The 15,609-nt window shown below is 38.3% G+C and overlaps 1 protein-coding gene across 4 annotated transcripts in view; it reads right to left on the bottom strand.

Moving 5' to 3' along the window:
* The window catches only part of EIF4G1 (eukaryotic translation initiation factor 4 gamma 1), a 52,790-nt gene that overhangs the window by 15,885 nt on the left and 21,296 nt on the right, over positions 1-15,609 (bottom strand). For 2 of the 4 annotated variants that reach the window (XM_063442887.1, XM_063442888.1), the window contains exons 2-10: positions 12,038-12,131; positions 11,761-11,847; positions 9,680-9,700; positions 9,238-9,405; positions 9,052-9,148; positions 8,339-8,445; positions 7,022-7,114; positions 6,170-6,239; positions 5,058-5,945 (exon numbers count right to left, since the gene is read on the bottom strand). In XM_063442887.1, coding sequence (XP_063298957.1) covers positions 5,058-5,945; positions 6,170-6,239; positions 7,022-7,114; positions 8,339-8,445; positions 9,052-9,148; positions 9,238-9,405; positions 9,680-9,700; positions 11,761-11,847; positions 12,038-12,097 — 1,591 coding nt within the window. In that variant the 5' untranslated portion in view covers positions 12,098-12,131. The remainder of the gene's footprint in view (positions 1-5,057; positions 5,946-6,169; positions 6,240-7,021; positions 7,115-8,338; positions 8,446-9,051; positions 9,149-9,237; positions 9,406-9,679; positions 9,701-11,760; positions 11,848-12,037; positions 12,132-15,609) is intronic. The other 2 variants (XM_063442889.1, XM_063442890.1) reach the window with 1 other exon arrangement.

Raw genomic sequence — 15,609 nt, 5'->3', positions numbered from 1 at the left:
AAACCCACAGCTCTACAATGGCGGATGCGGCCTGGCGCACGCCGGGCGGGGGATGCGGCCAAACCCCTGGACCGGAGAAGCCAGAAGGATACCAGCCACATACCAATGCCCCGTTACTCCCCCCTTATGGACCGGGGGGTGATCCCGGTCCGCCCCAGGAGGGCTACTCAGCTCACACAGCAGCTCGCCAAGCGACAGAGGAAAGCGACACAGCACCTAACATGGCGGACGCCACATGGCCTCCACGACCCAGCGCTCACCAAGAGGACATCCTCACCAGACTAGACCGGCACTTCAAATTTTTGGCGGCGATTAGAAAGGCTGATGAAGTGTCCTGACCCTCCACAGGCGACTACTCACCACACACCGCGGAGACCCCCTCCCAAGCCGGCAACTCTACCAGCGGGTAAAATCCCAACATGGCGGCGGGTCAAGTAACGCTACGCACCCAAACACAAAGCGGCACAGCGGAAGCCACACAGGGGACAACAAGTGAGGTCATACCCGCAGCCGGAGATGGGGAAAGGAACCCCGAACGCGACCAAAAAATCTACCTACCTGAGGAAAGACCCACGCCCATTACAGATACCAGAAAACCGGGTAACAGCGATACTACACTCCAGTGAGGCCATGGACAAGCGGGACGCCGGGCACAAACCACACCTCGCATTGCCACAACGATCCACCCAAGTGCCCACGAGAGATCCTAGGGACGAAAGGGTCTTACCAAGCCGAGGTATTGGCTGACAGTGCCACATACCCTCGAGCAAGGACTTATGGCCATAATCCAGCCTACTGGTACCAAGATGTTTAAAAGATGTCAGAGTTATTGTTTTGATTTGTTTTTCTTATTTATGTCTTGTTAATTATTAGCTATCTGCCTTTACTTAAATGTACCTAAATTTAATTTAACCACCGGCAACGCATCCTAGTCTGGCGACGATAGACCAGCATGTTAATTAATGGTGACTCCCATTAGCACCATACTGACTCCAATGCCCAGTATCATACCAGCCACAAGAGCATACTGCTGTTATCCTACCACTGGGCTTGGCAACTCAGAACTGCTAGAACAGATCACCCGCACGCCCTCCACTAGATAAAACCGATTTAATCAGATACTAGCATTGCATGTTAGGCCCTATTTGCATTAGCGTTATCAGTCTACTCATATGCCCCACCACGTCTTACTGTTAGCAGCGAGAGGGAGCATGTCAGTTTTTGACAGTACTTAATCATTTATTGGGTTTATCATTTTTATTTTACTTAATATTATTCTGCAGTGCATATTAGCGCGTTAATCGAAGCATAACATACCCTCATGCATTATGTACTTCCCGCTGCATTTACCCAGCTAGTTAATTCATCTTTTGGAAACTCTAGACAGCGGGATGTACACTTCTCTTCCTTGATTATTGTTTTAGCTAAGCTTGAAACAAATGTAAAGAAATGTCTATGTTTTTTCTCTTACAAAACTAAAATTGTGCCGTATACTCATATGCCACGTTATGTTTTAACTGTTCGTTACATTACTGCTTGTGACCGCTGTTGTGGCTGAACAAGCTTGTTGTTATACCATGCACGACAAAAATAAAGAATTTAAAAAAAAAAAAAACAACCCTCCCTCAGTGCTGGTGACCTCTCCTCCCCCTGCGGACGTCCGCTCCGAATGTGCATGCGAACCGCCCATAGGAAAGCATTACTCAATGCTTTCCTATGGACGTCCAGCGTGTCCTCAATGCGAAAAATTGCTTTGAGGATTGCGGAAGCTGCCTCTAGTGGTTGTCAATGAGACAGCCACTAGAGGCTGAATTAACCCTAGTGTAACCATAGCAGTTTCTCTGAAACTGCTGTGTTTACAGCTGAAGGGTTAAAAGTAGACCACTTACATAGCCTTCCTCACATATGTTTTTGCTGTAGATCCAAAAGAAAGCAAAAAACCTAGTGTGTAGCGCTTCCAATTTTGCAACAAACTAGTAAAAAAAAAAGTCTTCTTGACCCCAAAATAGCAGTCAGGTCTCCTTGGATCAAGCAGTGATTACCCCATTGAGCTGTGGTCTGGGTGCATATAGTGGTCCTTTAACCCCTTAGTGACCGCTGACGTACCAGGTACGTCTGACAATATAAAAAAATTAAACAAATAAATGTTTAAAAAAAAAAAAATTATATATATATATATATATATATATATTATACACACACACACACACACACATCTACGTATAATACATACATATATAAATATAAAATGTCATACTAAGTGTATTTTTTATATATTTAATATAAAAATACACTTAAAGTAAAATTACACACACAGATAGATATATATTGTGTATATTATAAAAAATGTAATTAATTTTAACAAAAATATACATATATGTAATGTTATTCTAACTGTATTTTGACCGTTAACATTCGAATATACATATATACACACACCCTTCATGACTGAACATACTATATACGTCCGACAATAAAAAAAAAAGAAAAAACGGTCGAAAATAATTTGTGTATATTATAAAATTTGTGTATATTATAAAAAATAAAATTAACAAAAATTTACATATATGTATTTTTATTTTATTTCAATGTTACAATGAAACTTGCGTTAATTTTTTATTTATTTTTTAAATGGTATGGAAAAAGCAACATGCTACTTTTACTTATAGCCCTATAAATTTCAAAATAAAAAAGCAAAGAACATGTTAACATTGGGTATTTGTAAACTCAGGACAAAATTTAGAAACTAATTTGCACGGGTGTTTTTTGGCGGTTGTAGATGCGTAACAGATCTTGTGTGTCAAAGTTTGAGAAAGGGTGTGTTTTATTAAATTTTTTCATCATATTGTATACATTTTTTATAGTAAATTATATATATGATATGATGAAAATCATGGTATCTTTAGAAAGACCATTTAATGGCGAGAAAAAAACAGTATATAATATGTGTGGCAGAAGTGAACATTTTATAGCAGTTGTCTTTTAAAGACCCTGAATTCATATTCCAGAAATTGAAGCAGTTACGCTAGTGAGATGAACACAGATTTGTTGCCACGCACATGAGGTAGGATTTAAATGTACAAAATGTAAGCAAGTGATCATGTGTAGCAAAATAGGTTTCCGTTTAGCGTGAGGTCTAAAAAAAAACACCAAATTGTTCTAAAGCTGATAAACTACTGTCCAAAACGTTTTGCACAAATAGGGATAATCCAAATATCAGTGTACTTTAACACATTAACAAACACACTTGACAAATTATCTGAATGAGTTATCCTTTTAAAGTGTTTTTTTTTTTTTTTTTTTTTTTTAAATTAGGTTAAAAGGATATTTTACTCACCATACCCCCCATTTAAATCACTCCACTATCACTACAGCTATAAAACTACACCAGCCTCTGTCCACAAAGAAGGAATTCTTCCTGATCAAACACCATGGTGGCATGATTGATCCAATTTTTGAAGAAATAGGTCAGGACATAGAAGTTTGAATTTAGTAGTAGATAAAACAGACCCCTCTATCAGGCAGTCTTTTTTTCTGGATAATTACATCAGAATGAGCTTGCTTTAGCAGGACAAGATATTATATGCTCGTCAGGTAGCCATTTTTGCAAAACATGATGCAGAGTCCCAGCATACAGCCAATACGCCAGAGTATGTTCTGTGTGTACTCTTTAAAATAGCTACGGAATCTGTTGGCGCTATATAAATAGCAATAATAAATAATAAATAAATAAATAAATAACCCCCACCCATCTGAGGCAAGTGATTCACTCCCATTACTCTTTTTGTTATGGCAAGGTGAACTGGTTTTATTCAGCAACTGCCTGTAATTTGATAACCTGGTAGATATTATGCAGTAAAATGAACACTATGGTATCAAGGAACACAAACATGTATTCCTGACACTAACTATTTAGGTCCCTTTCTGTAGTAAAAGGGTGATTTCACTCACCTTTTCTCACGCAGTAACTGGGCTCGTCTCACTGCCTCCATGGCGAGATCAAACGTGATCTCAGCCAAACCAATGCTTTCCCATAGAAAAGCAATTGGGTGGCTATTGTGCATCTCTAGGGAAAGCGTTCAGCATCTCCATGCAGAGCGTGGACACAACCTAGGTGCTGCACACTGTGCAGCTCTGACGCAGGAAGCAACTCTAGTGCTCCAGTTACTAGGCAGTAATGTAAACACTACCTTTTTAGAGAATAGGCAGTGTTTACATTAAAAAGACTGCAGGGACATGCTACAGACCTCAGAACAACTACATTAAGCTATAGTTGTTGTGGTTACTAGTGTCCCTTTAAATTTAGTATTTTGGCAAAATGACTCAAGGTTCAGATCGATCACCTGCTGTTTTACTCCTTGTGTGTTCTATACCTTAAAACTTAAGGACCCCTACACGTTCCAATATGACAGGTGGTTGATTGTGTCATTACAGCTTTATGTAGGTTTTAGGAAGCTACTCAATTATTTTTTAGAATCAATATTCCAAGCAGAAGAAAGCCACAGATAAGAAGTGTGTTTCATTTCTTTCAGGACTTTTATTAGCCAAGACATGAAAAAAAGATCGCAAGAAAATATAAAAAAAACATTTTTTAAAAGAAGGAATATATATATAGATAAATATACACACACACACACACACACACACACACACACACACAGTCCAGGCGAGTAGAAACTTTACTCTAGTGAGCATACTATGGCTTCAAAATTGTAAGCCATATTAACAGATACACAACGCTTTGGTACTACCTATTGGTTAACTGTCCCATGGGCGGACCATAAATATAAGAAAATAATTTCAATACTTAACAAAATACTCTTTACTGATCATTTACCATGGCAGAATTATGCCCCCAACCTTCTTAAAAGTTTGTGGAACTATTTACAAAAGGTTGTCTGATAGGGGGGAGCAGTTATAATTATATTAATTTCAGCTTCTTTCCTGTCCTGTAAAGAGAACAGCTAACCCACTAGTTAATGCTGTTACGGGGAACAGGACTTTTTGTCCTAGAAATAAGCCTCAAAAATGTCATGGTATCGACTGCATTAACTCACCTTGTGATTGGTTGTCTGTGTTCGGTTTTGAGGCTACGTCAACATCAGCAGGGGGGTCTTTTTCTTTATCTTCCACCACATTTACAGGCTCAGGAACTACCAAAGGCTGTTCTTCTGGCTCACTAATTGGACTTACATGTGCCTCAAGATTTCCTTTTATATCATTTTCTATTTGCTCAGGTGTTCCTTCGCCATTTGTCAGCAGTAACTCTTCAGGCTGGGCTATAGGGGAAACTACAGTAGGCTCCTCCTGACATATCAATGTTGGTTGTATTTCAACACAGGGCACCGGCAATTCTGCAGATAATCCATTTGATTGAAGTTCTGTAGGGCAAACTATGCTCTCTGGAGGAATACTTTCGGACTCTTTACTTGTGTCTACCACCTCCTCAGGTCCTACAGAGTCAGGAGTATCTGAAATTTCAGGAGTGAGTTCCTCGGTTTGGTGCTGATCATTTGCAGATGCGGATGGTGATGGTGACTCTTCATGAACCAGTGGAGCAACTTGTGCAGCAGACAAATCAACAGATGTGTGTGAAGATGTATGTTCCAGGGGCAGGAGAGTGGGCGTATCTGGTTGCAGGTCTGTCTGTGTGGTAGGTAACTCTACAAAGGGCACTGTCAGTTGTGTGGATTCTTCTATAAATTCGTTTTCTGGTTCAGTAGGAGCCTCTGAGACCTCCAATACTTGTGCATTGGGGTTTTCTATTATATCTAGTGAGTTCTGAGCAATTATGCAAGAAGAGGTCACTTCTGGTGTAGTGCTGTCAACTTTTATATCAGTTTCACAGGCATCTGGCATATTCCTCTCTACTTCAGAAGACGCAAGAGGTGGTGATGGGCTTTCAGAAGCCTTGATCAGCACTTGGGTGATCTTGCCGCCATCATCTGAAAAGCAAAATTAGTTAAAAGGGCTTCAATACGGTAGCACCATTTCAAAACAATATGCTAGCCTCTAACACAAGATACAAAAGTAAACATTAGTACAGTGCAAATTCACATATTAACCATGAACCCTTAATGGGACAAGATCAACTACAACACATGACCAAGTTTAATAATTTCTTATAAATTTATTAGCACTGCTTTCCTTTGCATCAAAACAAACTTACCTGGACGTACCACTACAGGTACATGAGCATTTTCTCCATTTGCCTGCACTTCTGGTCCTCCAGTTGCTGACTGCAAAGTGGAAGAGAAATAATAGCCTTTGAGTAAAGGATAATATTGTAAAGTATGTAATACTTTTTCAGTTGATGTCATTGATTGAAATAAGGAACTTGAAACAAAGAAATGAATTGCTGCAGACATCCATGTAATTGGTTGGCAGTATAGTAACATGATAATTGAAAAAAAGGGGTGGTAAAGAAAGAAAAAAAAAACATGGAAGTGTAATAGCTTAAAGGGACACTATATTCCCCCAAAACAATATAGCAGAATTAAACAGCTTTGTTAGACCGCGCCCCTGCAGTCTCACTGCTCAATTCTCTGCTATTTAGGAGTTTAATCACTTAGTTAATGCAGCTCTAGATGCACTTCAATGCATGTGACTTCCACAGCCTTCCTAAACACTTCCTGAAAAGAGACATTAATTTTTACACTTCCTTTATTACAAATTCTGTTTAATTTAGAATGTATTATCATCTGCTATGTTAGGAGCCTTCTAACCATTACAGGAGCATTCTGTGTGTGATTAAAATTCAATTTACAGAGCAGGATATACAATTTTTTTAAAGTTAACATGTGATTGAAAATTAAACCAGGGGAGGTGTGACTATGGTTAATTAAACAAAAACAAAGTGATTTAAACTTCTAAATGGCTGAGAATTAGCAGTGGGGCTGCAGAGGCATGATCAAGCACCAAAACGGCTTTATTAAGATATTGTTTTGGAGACTACAGTGTCCCTTTAATAGTTCATGGGCATTTTAAACACACAATGTTGATAGGCATGTACGTGTCTCACCTGGGGTGGCGTTGGGGTAGATGTGGTACGTCCCCCAGATAAAATTTCATCAGTAACATCTTTGCCGCCCTGGTTAGGATCTCTAATCCGTATCTAATAAAAAGGGAATAAAAGTTGTTAACCTGCACAGATTAATGCTTCTGAATGGTATAAGTTTGCTTGGTAAAGAAATGGTTTTGATAATCTGAAGATCGCACAGATAATCACCGTTTGAGGCAAAATAGTTTATTATGGAAAGATGCAATTGCCTTTGAAAGAAAACTGATAGTGATAGACCAGAACTATCACCAGATTGTTCTATAGCCTGCCTCACATCAGACAGTTTATTTTTCCACCTAAACGCCAGTCATTAAAATCAACATGCACCCTTAAATGCTTTTGTAGAATTAAATTATTACACTGTGGCACTGTACAGAAACTACGGAAAACAAAACAAAACAAAGCAAAAAAAAAAAAAAAAATCACATTTAATTTCAAGTCTACTGTTTTTATTCCCATTAGAGGAAGATGTAAACCACATGCCCAGTAAAGATTTAATACAAGCACAACAAAACCCATCAACAGTTAGGCCTAAGGCTTCTCCATTCAATATATACCCAAAAAAGTACACTCATCTCAAAAACTACTATAACAAACACAATAGTTGTGACAATTTTCACATATCCAGGCACAGTTGCTAAATCTGCTCCTGTAAACATGTCGCACAAGCACTAGAGACATGAAGGAAAAAAAAAAAAAAAAACACTTCATCCTCTATTCTTTTCACATGTGCTCTATATGCCATTTCTGTGTTCAAGTTCTTTTAAGTGGATGTCCAAAAACATACACACTTGCTCACCTGTGCCTTTCCCTTTAACCCCTTAAGGACACATGACATGTGTGACATGTCATGATTCCCTTTTATTCCAGAAGTTTGGTCCTTAAGGGGTTAATCCTCTGTTAAATTTTTGTCTGTGATTTCTAATAGTTCTTTGATGTTTCCGCCCAGAAGTCATGGGTTTGCATACCCATCTTTCCCAAATTCTCCCGTTTGCCATCAGCATTTCCCTTATTCCAATCCCACATCATCTTACTCCTGTATGCTCCTTAACAGCCATGTTGCTCTGCTCACTCACATAGCCTTGTTTAGTAATTGGCCTAATCATTTGTTTCAAACTTCAACAATCACCAAAATACATAGTCTTAATGTGATAAACCAATAGTATCATGCTTAACTCATATCCATACATGTCTTCTAAACCATAGTCTCATAGTCTTATAATTATCATAACTGCAGTATTAACGCATTACCCATACATAATGGTAACCATTACTTACCGTTTTTCTCTCACGCTTTGGTGGAATGGACTGAGGCGCACTCATCATTACCTGAGCGCTAGGCACTCCTGCAGAATACTGTTGCTGCGCTGGATAATATGCCCCAGCTGAATTATTTTGAGGGGGAAAAGGGGGGGGGGGGGGGAGAAAAGAAAATCAGAGTTACCACTCTTCTTTCGAACTGAGGCAGAATTGACTGACAATACAAACATGCCAATCTAGATCACCTTTGCCCTAGCAGAACAACAATTACAATAACTCACTATACACAACCTTCTGACTTTGCCAGCAGCAAAAGAACAAACGTGTTTACAAATTAAGAGGCTCAGGTATTGTTGTGTCCCCTAAGATTACACAGGACTGGAATCTATGAAGTCTAAATGGGGTGTGAAACTAAAATTCACACTTCCCAAACAAACCTTAAATAGAGTAGCAGTGTCCTGCGTAGAATAAATGCATCTAACCCTTCTGTGCTCTGCTTCTACTCCCCAGCCACTCTGAACTAAATATAGTCAGATACCAGGTCCTGATCATATAAACACTGAGGGGGAAGTGCACACAACAGCTGTAGGTAGAGCAGAGCAGTGAAGTGAAGTGCATGATAAAATACTGTGTGTGGCTGGAGGGGTGGGGGTCACAAAATCTGGGAATTACCTATTAAAAGCCATTTCAATTTGGGGGGAGGGAGAAGAGAGAAAAAAGGAGAAACTCACCAAACGTGCCGTATTCTGTAGGACTGGCACTGGGGAAAAAACTGGGTGCACCAGGCTGTACGGGGTACTGCTGGGTTGGAACTACATACGGGCGACCCTGAAAAGACAAAAACTTTAATTTAACAACCTTGTTATTAGATAGTTGGTATGGTGCTAGTGACAGTGAATGGCGCTTCCAGGACTTACCTGTCCCCCTTGTATGTAGTAGCTCTGTGAGGGATACGGAGACGGGATCATGACGACCTGCGGTTGGCTCGCAGAATATACATGGGCAGGGGGAACTGCCCGAGCCGAAGAGCTACTCTGAACTCGAGTGGCACTGCTCGGAGGCTGTGTTCGACTTTGATAGTAGTGCTGAAAGATTAAAAAAATAATCTTAGACATTTGTTTATTAGAAGGAATAGATAAGGCAAGGTGCATGCTTAAAAACCATTACAATGGGACACAATAAACCGTGCGGTATACCTACAACATAATATGGTATACTGAATACTGCCATGAAAACATCAACAATATTGCCCTTAACAGCTGATATTTGTCTTTACTGCATCACCCCACGCCCACTTATGGTAGTCTCAGACTCCCACCCAGAACACATGATCATCTGTTGTATGAGGAGAAGCATTACCTGAATTGATCTGAATCCTGCCTGTTAGAAGCAGCAGCAAAAAAACAAAAAGGAAGAAGCAGAGGGGTGGGAGGAGAGAAAAAAAAAGTGAAAATCTAGACAGGAGGGCCAACAAGAGATGATCAAATGGGATGGATGCACACAGAACACCAGACAGCAGTAATAAAAAAATAGAATGGTAGTCAGAACACTGCAATACAGCAGGAGATACTACGGTAATGACCAATGCTTTTTAAGGAGAGATGAGATCAACACTAGGGGACATTAATGGAGGACTAATATTAAAGACGTGGTTTTGCAGATACAGTCTCAGTCAATGATGGTTATCAGTGGCAAACTAAATGTTTGTAAACTAGATTTCACATAATGCTCCTCCAGGCACAGGTACCTGATGTAAGTGTTAGCTACCAATGATCTAATGTATTCATCACTGTAAGTACATTTTGAAGAACTGAAAGCAAAGTCATTGTGCTTTTAGGATTGGAGCATCTAAGATTTGGGAAACTTCTGCGTATCCAAGGATTAATAGATAAATGGGCAGTGAGACATCAAGAAACGAAAGAGTAGTGAATGGCACCAAGAAGACGATTCGTATCAGTGACATATTCTAATAAGTGATTCAGGAAACTATACCGAAATCACGTGTGTGCAGAGGGAATGGTGGGAAGGTGCATAAGACACAACCTAGCCATACAAGAGGAACATTTATTATCTCTGTAGTAAATCATAAGCCAATGGTATCAATGGCATTTGCTAGGGAAGTAAAAGTAAAATGTGGATTTGTCAGGCCTCAGGTGAAATTCAGTAATCAAGCAATTAGTGGATGAACAAGAAGTGTATTAGCGTTTAAAGGGAAACTATAGTGCCAGGAAAACAAACTTGTTTTCCGGGCACTATAGCTTCCCCCTTTGTTAATGCCCTCCCTGTGGTGCAAAAGGGGTTAATAACCTAATGCGCAGTAATGGCCGAGTTTGCATTAAGATCTCCCCATAGGAAAGCATTATTCAATGGTTTCCTATGCATAGCATGAGGACATCCAGCATAGTTTTCAAGCCCGGAAGTCCCTCTAGTGGCTGTCTGGTAGAAAGCCACTAAAGGAGGAGTTAACCCTGAGAGGCAATTATTGCAGTTTATAAAAACTGCAATAATTACATGCTCAGGGTTAAGGGTGACGGGAGTTTGCACCCAGACCACTTCAATGAGCTATAGGGGTCTAGGTACCTATAATGTCCCTTTAAGCAGTATTGTAATAAACTAAACTAACAAATATCCCACTAGTCAAACTGTAGCAAGTGCTGCCCAATCACTCAAAAATACTATATACAGAAAACAATGCCTACCTACTCTATATCAAAACATGCATACTTAAATTAGGACTAATTTAACTAGTTTTGGCTCAGAAGAAATCTTTCACTAAAGTACTAAAACATAAAATAGAGGAAAATTCCAGAGGTAATGGTTAAACTTGCATGTTCTAAAGCCATATCAGGCAGCAAGGAAGCAAGCAGTGAGCCAATACATATTCTGGTTTATTTTTGATTTCTAAATTGTTAATCTCCACCGTGAAATAGACGTTTTTAAAACGTATTATTTTATGCTTTATATAAGCAAATATATTTCTTTCTACCCTAAACCATGGTGCTCTTTACCTCCTTAAAGTCATCAGGAGGGGAGAATATCAAAGCTCTGAACGTGCACCTTTGGGCAGTCTAAATAGAGCCGGACACGGCTCTAAAACAGAATTTCTATGCTTTTCTACAGATTCCGTTATGTCCCTCTGTTTTAGGTTTTAGTACTGTGTTGCATTAGATATATCCGCAAGTGAAAGATTGCATACCGATTAGAAATTAAACCAACTTTTTTTTCTTCTAATATAAGTATACATTTATTTGATATACACTGGTTGCATTGTTTATTTTCTGTATAGTGTGTGGACAAGACATAGGGATAAGTCTCAGCTGTCATAAAAAGCACAGATTCCATCCACTAAGGAGTGTCTACCATTCTGAGCAGGTTTTAATGTTTGACCAAATGGATTAAAGCATGTATAAACAATTGTCAAAATAGTAGCAGTAACTTACGGGCCTAGGTTGAGATTGGGTATTCATTGGGTTATTATGAGGTGGCCCAATCACCACAGGTGCCGTAGGTGAAGAAATATATCCTGACTGAAGAAGAAAAACATTAAAAGGTTTAGCATGAAACCTTAAGCGATTTACACAAAATATATATTGACAAATCTACAGAACACAACAAAATGACGGTACCAAAGCACCAGGCATTAACAGACAGCCAACCTAACCAAATCTCTAATGTAGTTTAATAATTAATCACCTTGTGTTGTATTACATGACGTACCTGGAGTCCAGGGGAAGGTGCAGTTGGGGGTCCTCCTATAGGCTGTGTAGCTTTACTCATCTCACGAGTCGCTGCATAGGGTCCCCCGTAATGTCTAAAAGAAAATAAATAAAATTGATTTAGTTAACAATATGCATTTAGTTAACATACACATAAGTACAAATGTTCCACCATCTCACATGAAAATATAGCAAATCATAGGTGCAAATTGCAGTGTATGGCTACCAGCACCACCCCTACTAATGTGTCAAGTGTACTAAATACAAAAAAAAAAAAAAAAAAAAAGTAGTAACTGAATAAAGACAGCTACTTTTGCCCGTGAAGAGCTCAAAAGAAGGATTAAAAATTAAAAAAAAGGGACACCAAGTACCAAAACAACTTTGGAGTATATCATGCCCTTGCAGCCTCACTGCTCAATTCCCTGCCATCAGGGAGTAAAAAGGACAACTGTTTTATATAATAACTCATTTCATCAAGTATTGAAAGGGAAAAGATTTTATTTAACTGAAGTTGATTTAAAATAAGAGAAAAAAAAACTCCTCCCTACCTTAGGATCCTTAACCCCTTAACGATTGCATGACAGTCTATGCAGTGTAGGGCTTTAATGCCTGCTGATGGCATAGACTGTCATGCATAAAAATTACCAGCAGGGTTAAATCCCTGCTGGTACCAAGAAGCCCCAGGTATCATTGGATAGCCCTCTGTCTGGTGGGATCACAAATAGTGGCCAGGCTGCAAGAAGAGCTATGCGCAGTGCTGCAAATGGCCATGCAAATTGATTTGGAGTATGCCAACAGTACAAGAGATGTACAAAAAAAGTGATTGATGCACTCACTGCAAGGGATTACTTCCATGGGGATGCTCTGGACCAGGAGGACAACATCCCTAAAACAAAAAGCCACTGGCAATATGCTCAAAATGTCCAGGGACACCCAATAGTTTCATCAAGAGGCTGGCTCTATTTTTGAACAAAAATATAATGACAACAATTTGGCTCCTTCATGAGTCTTTGTCACTAGGTGTGCTAATCATGCAATGGAAACATTGCAGTTTCTACATCGCAGGATAAAATCTACATGGCCATTGCACTCAGACCACTTCAGGGAGATGACATTGACTTTGCTGCCTTTAGTGGTCCTTTAAGCCATATACATGCACCTTTGGTAGGACAGTGTTTGAAAACTGACAGTTAGTCTCTATGGTTTTCCCTGCATCTGTGCAGGGAGTGAAGCAAGGAAGACCATAGAGACTAACTGGAGTTCCGCATGGAGCAACTCTGAGACGGTAAATATCTATAGCGGCACAGATAAATATTGGATCTACCACCAAGAGGTAGACAACAAAAAACTGCAATGTTGGGGGTAGTGAAGGACCAATATTGATAAACTGGTTTAGCGCTAATAATCAGAAGTAAAACAAATTCAAGTATTAATGGATACCCTTTAGCAGGTAACAACATCTCTGGTTAACAGATTAAAATGTATGACCACAGAGGTAGGGGGAAAAAAAAAAAAAAAGATATATTTCACCAAAATTCGGAATTAAAAAGCTACAATGTACACGTTTTCCCAAAACAGAGTCAATTGCAGGATGAGTAACAGGTAATTCCTGCAGAGACATTATATATGGCTTTAATGTCAAAGACCTCATAACAGTGTGACATCAGTCCCTCCATTACTATATCCTCCTCAGCAAATACTATTAATGGGTTAATGATACTGCGATGAATAGCAGAAAAGGGTCTGTTGGGGGTCTTACTGCTCTTCTGTTAATTTGCAACATAAAAGGGCAATGCTAATAATGGATATATATATGTGGGGAAGTGATCATTTGAATATATTTTTATATATAAAGATCACTTCACATATTCAATTATTGGCATTTCCAATAATAAATATATTTAAGAACTTTATAAAGACCATTGTGTGGTTGAAACATTGATCCATTTGAATACACTTATTTCATTTTTTTCACCACATTTAGTGAGTGCTCTCATTATTTCTGGGATTGTTAAATAAAAAAAATATATATATATATATATATATATATATATATATATATATATATATATATATTTATTTTTTTTTTTTTTTTTTTTTTTAAATAAATCAAACACTAGCTTCAAGTATTTTTTTTTACTTGACTCAAAGCCTGCTGTTATATATTAACTTTAAAGACCATACAAATGAGACCTAAAAAAAATAATAATTTAATTTTTTTAATAGCACATTTTTGAAGAGTAAGAATTACATATGCATTCAATGAAACTAGTAATTTATATATATATATATAAATAAATAAATAGTCTAGCCAACTCCTTGGTTTTGCACCCCTCCTTGTCACATGTGCCTCATCCCAGGTCCCTATGTAGCCTTGTACTGCAGAGGGCCCCAGGTGGAATAGTTTTCCCAAGAAAGTGGGTTAATCTCATAGGAGCAGATATTAGGATGTTAGAGTAGGACCTGCCAGATATGGGGTACATTGATGATGTGGCAGACTTATGCAATGTATGATCATATAATTTAACTAAACCCCCATTATTTTTGCTTAGATTAGGTGTTTAAACCCCCCCCCCCCCACCCAAAAAAAAAAAAAATAAAATAAAACAGGTTGCTGTTTTAGTGGATAGGAGAGTGCACTGGATCTTGTGTATTTAAAAAAATAATTGTGTGTGTGTATATATATATATATATATATATATATATATATATATATATATATATATATATATATATACACACACATACATACACATACACACACACACACACACAAGCATTTTGCAACCACAACAAATACATATTTTTTAGCTCTTTCAATAAAGCATAAGTCCATATATCCATTGCACACTTGAAGCTCAGTACAAGACATGTGGAGGAGGTTGGAGCACATTGCAATGTTTAGAGAACAAATCTCTAAAGAATATACAAATGTAGGCTATATATGTTCCTTAAGAACAGACAAAGCTTTGGTAACAGCACAATTGGAGTTTTGCCCAGTTTAAGTGTTAAAAATATGGTTTAAGATACAGGGGCAAATGCAAACTACAAATGTATACATTAACAGTCCAACACACTTTTCCCTCCACATGGAGCATTCAATTTGTAAAAAAATAATAAATAAGTAAATTATTTATCAAAACGCATGTTTATTTAAACAAATGAAAATAAAAACAAACGTTATACACTATGCACTGTATTAAAAATAAAAAATAAAATAATTCAAATTAAAAAAAATAACCATTAAGCAATTTTATGTCCGCCCCCCAGAAACTACATTTCATGCTAAATATTTAATTTAAAAAGGTCTGAACGTAAAGCAAGAGGGTTTCACAGAACAAACCAGTGTCTGAAAAGTTATTGTATCTGTACTGCCCAATCCAAAAAAGCATGGCTTCTGCATTTTTAGCTGTAGCATGACCCACCATAAGAGGTTCAAGACTATTCCGTTATCAAAGAGCAACATGTATGCACAGAAGACAATAAGGCCTATGGGATGAACCCACATTAGCAGAAACCCCCAAGTTACCAATACAATCCAGAAAACACATTTACCAACTACTGAAAACCAGG

The sequence above is a fragment of the Pelobates fuscus genome, chromosome 2, assembly GCF_036172605.1.
Source record: "Pelobates fuscus isolate aPelFus1 chromosome 2, aPelFus1.pri, whole genome shotgun sequence".
Classification (NCBI taxonomy): domain Eukaryota; kingdom Metazoa; phylum Chordata; class Amphibia; order Anura; family Pelobatidae; genus Pelobates; species Pelobates fuscus.
Note: the sequence above shows the minus strand (reverse complement) of the source record. Positions and strands in the feature narration are given on the sequence as shown.